Below are 5,000 nucleotides of genomic sequence, written 5' to 3'. Positions count from 1 at the left end.
CATCGAGCATATGAGGGCTGAAGGGGGAGTTATGAAATCATAACAAAATGTCTGAACAGCGAAAAAAGCACTATGAAATATATTTAAATGTACAACAACTGTTTTCCTAAATTTGATTCGGCATCAACAAAGTAATCATGTCATCTTTAATTAGATTTCCTGTTTATTATGCTCTACTGACTTTGTAATGCAAGATTGCATCATTATAAAATCGTCTAATTTGTATGTTTTGTACCAGAACATGACAAGAACCTTCCAGCAAGCAAAGCCCTCTAGAACAGCCAAAACGGCTACTGTACATAAAAATATCAGGAGAAAGCAGTTGGTGCACACTTCCTGAACAGATGCCACAGTGAGCTCTGGCTCTGTAAAGCTCATGTGGCCCTAACATAATAGTTCTCAAAACAATATTGAAGATATATGACATGTATACAGTACAATATAAAATGTATGAAAGAATATGTATATAGTCACTGCAATTCCCTGTAGCCTAACATCTCCAGCCTCATTTCTAATACAATTTCCATTCTAGACACAGCCATCACTCTAAGTCTAAGTTCAGTTGGGTTATAATGTGTGTATTATTAGGCTCCTTTTGTGTGCATTATGTCCTCACAATATATTCTGCACAATTCGCAATTGTCATTCTCATCCACACACACCCACACATATGCACACAGGCACTCTCTCTTTCTTTCTTTCTCTCTCTCTCTCCCTCTTTCTCCCTCTCCCTCTTTCTTACACACATACACACACACACACACACACACACACACACACACACACACACACACACACACACACACACACACACACACACACACACACACACACGCACACACACCATCAAAGAAAGACAGATAACACATAACACAATCCACTAGTAAACAATGCCTCATACTAATCAGGAAGTTTGCAGGGTGGTGCATCTTCCGTATGAATTCTCTGATGGCCCTTTCACTGAGCTATAGTGGAGTATTTCCCTGCACACAGAGGCTCTGCAGAGCCATTGCTCACCTCCCTAAGAAGAAGGCGATGTAGAAGGTGGAGCTGTTCAGATTCACAAACTGGAAAAGAAACATCTTGAGGGCAAAGCTGTTCTCCCATTCAGACTCTGTCCTTGGGTGTTCTACAGCAGCAATACAACAACAATAACAACATTATTACTATGAATCAACCACAACAACAACTGTAATGCAAAAATCTCATCATCACAAAAAACCATCCTTCACCACAAAGGACAACATCTTTCAGAGGCACATAACATAACATAACACTTTAGTCTAGTTTGTTCAGATTTACACTTACCCAAATTAGTGAGTAAATATGCCACTTTTTCATACACCTAAAAATCCAAGACAGATGCATTTAGCACTTCAGATGGTATCTTCAAGGCATAATAGAAAAGAAATGAATTGCTGCACCAATTAATACCATGAAAAGCAAATGCAACAAAGCAAAAGCCTTGTTTTTCAATCTTGTAGGCAGGACTGATATTGAATGAAGCCATAGATTGTATTAAAAACAATGAAGCAATGCTCTGAAGCCACACACTAAAGTATTTGTGCGCTAATGACACCCACCACATTGAGGGACATTATGATGATGAAGTTGATGAAAACTCCGGTGCCAGAGGTTGCAAACTGCCAGTTTTTCTTCACAAACTCCCACTGGAACGATGCAAACTTCTCCATGGCGATGAGTCGGAAAACCACCACTGCAAACACTGCAGTCAATACCAGAGAGATCTAAGAGACAGAGAGAGTAGGTCATGAGGTGTTTTTTTTTCTTCTCGAGTGTATTCAGTGATCTAATTACATTTTGACTACTTGTAATTCCATTGTACTGCTTTGGTAAAACACTGATTTCTTTGCTCTTGTCATGCAAAGACAGGACATTTAAGTGAAATTTTATGTCAAAGGAAGACAGTGCAAGGAAGAGATAAACAGACAGGCTGATAAGACAGCAAAGCAGAAGATGACCATTTATTGGGCCGTCTTTTATGTGTAGCCATAAAACATTTTTATCCACTAGGGGGCAATACTGTACAGTATGCACTGCAACAAGCAGGCTTCCCTATTGCTGGGTTGCCTTATCAACAGCCGAGTGAGCACTGCTGATGTTTTGTTTTGCTTCTCTGTGGCATGTACCATGAAGAAGATTCCGGACACGGACACCATGAGTCTGCTGAGTTTGTCTGTGAAAGGCTGAAAAGGCTCAGGCTTGCCAGAAATAGGGTTCACTCTCTCCACCCGAGAGTACTTTGCCTCAAACTGGGGACGTAGTTCCTCCTACAAACACACACACACACACACACACACACACACACAAATTATAAGCACTCTTAGGATGGGCTTCATCACCAAGTAATTTTTCTTTTCTTCAAATCAATAAAAGCTAAACACTTATGAGATTGTTTTCCAGATAGCATCTACTGTACTTCTATACATTAAGCATCTACTAGATAGCATCTACTTCTAAACATTAAGCATCTATTAGATAGTGTTACGTCCCTGTGTGTGTATTTTTGTGTCTGCTTGTTTCTCTCTGTGTCTTGTGTTTTATTCATTTCAGACTGTCCAGCAGGGGGCTTAATTGCTGGGCCGGCACTATAAAAGGTGCTGGCTGACGTCAATCGGGAGGTCTCTTGGTTTTGGGGGCGTTCTTGGATTTTGGGTTGTCTGCTACTACGCCACGCTACACCGCTCTGCTCCGCTGCGCAAGCCACACGCTCTGGTTTTGGCCGTCACTGTCGCTCCTGCCAGGTCCCCGAGTGAGAGTCGAGGAGAAGGCTGGGGATTACCTGGGCCTACTTTTGGAGGCCTTTCGTTTGGGCAGCCTTATTTTTCGTTCGTCCATATTTTTCTTAGTCTTATAATTTTTGTAAATAAATATTTTTGAATTATACTTCCACTTTTGGCCGTCTCCTATCATTTGTCTATGTCCCACAACACCCCTAGACAGTGGGACGTGACAATAGCATCTACTTCTACACATTAAGAAAATGCCCCACACAACCATAAGAGGTTTTTATTTATTAAGGTGTTCATGAGCTGACTGACCAACACTACATTATACTGCATTTGATATTATATTAGAGATTTAAAAAAAAATCTCATTAAATTCAGCGATTAAATTCTGCTATGTAACTCTGTTCTCTAATTATCATCCCACACTGAAAGCTGCCAGACCAAAGGGTCCGCCTCAAAAAATGGTGTGTGAAATAACAGACATAACCAATCAAATTAAGACACGTGGGATCCCAGTAAAATGTATACATTTAGTGAGACTTATATTTCAGAATTGCTTCAAGAAAGGTAGGGGGAGATATCGTCCCCTTAGAATTATAAGGTTCTATCTGACATTTTTGTCAAAATTGAGTTATTTACATATTCTTATTCTGTGACACCTTAAGAAGATGAGGTGAGGTGTTTCTTGTAGTTGTATACATTTTTGGAAATTATATCTGAAGAGGTTTGTTCCACTTATCAGTATAAGTCTATGGAATTCTAAGACTTTGAAGCTCAATATCTCAGAACTACTCAGAACGTAGATAGAACCCTATAATTCTAAGGGGACGATATTTCTTTTCAAAGCCAGATCAGTGAAACATGGTTTTAAAATAGAAACCATTGCATGTTAACACCAGTAGTACCATGAGAATTATATGTGTGGAAGTCATAACTTATTCATATCCATTCTATCTGTTCATTCATACAGGTCATAAACAGAACATGGCAAGAGAATTCTGCCCTGTTGTGCACTGCATGAGATGCACCGGATGTTTGGCACATCACTTGAAGTCTGTTTCTTCATGATTCTCCTCTTATATCGACCCCAAAAAATACAACACACTTCCTACATATTTCAAATTCGCAGACACTCTGACAACTATATACAGTACAGTACAAGGGCAGTAGCAAGATACATTTACATCCAAAGCCAAAAACTGTCTAACATCCTGGAAACCAATTCTGACAATGGGAACATCTCTGAGTGTCTCAGATCTGAGTGTTCAATAACAGAGGATCCTTGTATCATTCACTAGAGCATGCTAACATTAGAGGTTATCAGGTAGGGAACACTAATATAACACCATTATATTGCCTGGGAGAGTAAGCTAACATTAGAGGTGGGGCAGTGGTGGCACTGTGCCAAAGGATGCAGTAGCCAGAAAAGTTGTGGGTTCATTTCCCGGCTGCCACCATTGTACCCTTGAGCAAGGCACTTAACCCAGAGTTGTTCACTGGAGACTGGGACTTGTATTATAATAATTGACATAAGTCGCTTTGGCTTTGGATAATGCCATCAGAAAGAACATGCTAACATTACATGATCCTTGTACTGGGAGAGTATGCTGAAATCAGAGGGTCCAGGTCCTGTCTGAATAAATATGTTAACATCAGAGGGTCCAGGTCCTGTCTGGGAGAGTATACTAACATTTCACGGTCCAGGTCCTGTCTGGGAGAGTATACTAACATCAGAGGGTCCAGGTCCTGTCTGGGAGAGTATGTTAACATTAGAGGATTCTGTTGCACACTATTTCCTACCTCTTCCTCCTCCCAGTCGATTAGGTCCCAGTCATACGTTAGCTCTGCCCTTCTCCTTTTCCAGAACTCCAGGAACACCGTGGCTGTAGCAGTCACAGAGAAGGATACCCACATAAGCACAATCTAAAGGGGTAAGACTCGAAAAAGACCTACAGAGATCAGGGGTTAGAACAGGTCATAGGGGTTTTGTGCTCCATATTTAACGTTGTAGATGTCACCTTTGGTTGAGCAGACTAGTCATCATGATATTCTGTGGTCTCTGAGATAAAAAGAAATGAATGGTAAATCATGAGGCTAATTCATGAGATAGATAGTGCCTCTTATCGTGAGTACAGAACTCCTATACACCAGTGAATATAAAATCCTCTGGATGCAAATGTGTGCACAAATGTCAGCTTCTGCTTTTCAATTTGAACACACAGTTACATATGCTACCACAGGCTACCACAT

At 40.5% G+C, this 5,000-nt stretch overlaps 1 protein-coding gene across 1 annotated transcript in view; it reads right to left on the bottom strand.

Moving 5' to 3' along the window:
* ano3 (anoctamin 3) overlaps nucleotides 1-5,000 on the bottom strand; it is a 65,000-nt gene that overhangs the window by 10,498 nt on the left and 49,502 nt on the right. Inside the window, exons 14-18 of the mRNA XM_042110343.1 lie at nucleotides 4,551-4,633; nucleotides 2,151-2,291; nucleotides 1,584-1,748; nucleotides 1,309-1,345; nucleotides 1,018-1,129 (exon numbers count right to left, since the gene is read on the bottom strand). Coding sequence (XP_041966277.1) covers nucleotides 1,018-1,129; nucleotides 1,309-1,345; nucleotides 1,584-1,748; nucleotides 2,151-2,291; nucleotides 4,551-4,633 — 538 coding nt within the window. The remainder of the gene's footprint in view (nucleotides 1-1,017; nucleotides 1,130-1,308; nucleotides 1,346-1,583; nucleotides 1,749-2,150; nucleotides 2,292-4,550; nucleotides 4,634-5,000) is intronic.

This window comes from Alosa sapidissima, chromosome 11, assembly GCF_018492685.1.
Source record: "Alosa sapidissima isolate fAloSap1 chromosome 11, fAloSap1.pri, whole genome shotgun sequence".
Lineage (NCBI taxonomy): Eukaryota > Metazoa > Chordata > Actinopteri > Clupeiformes > Clupeidae > Alosa > Alosa sapidissima.
Note: the sequence above shows the minus strand (reverse complement) of the source record. Positions and strands in the feature narration are given on the sequence as shown.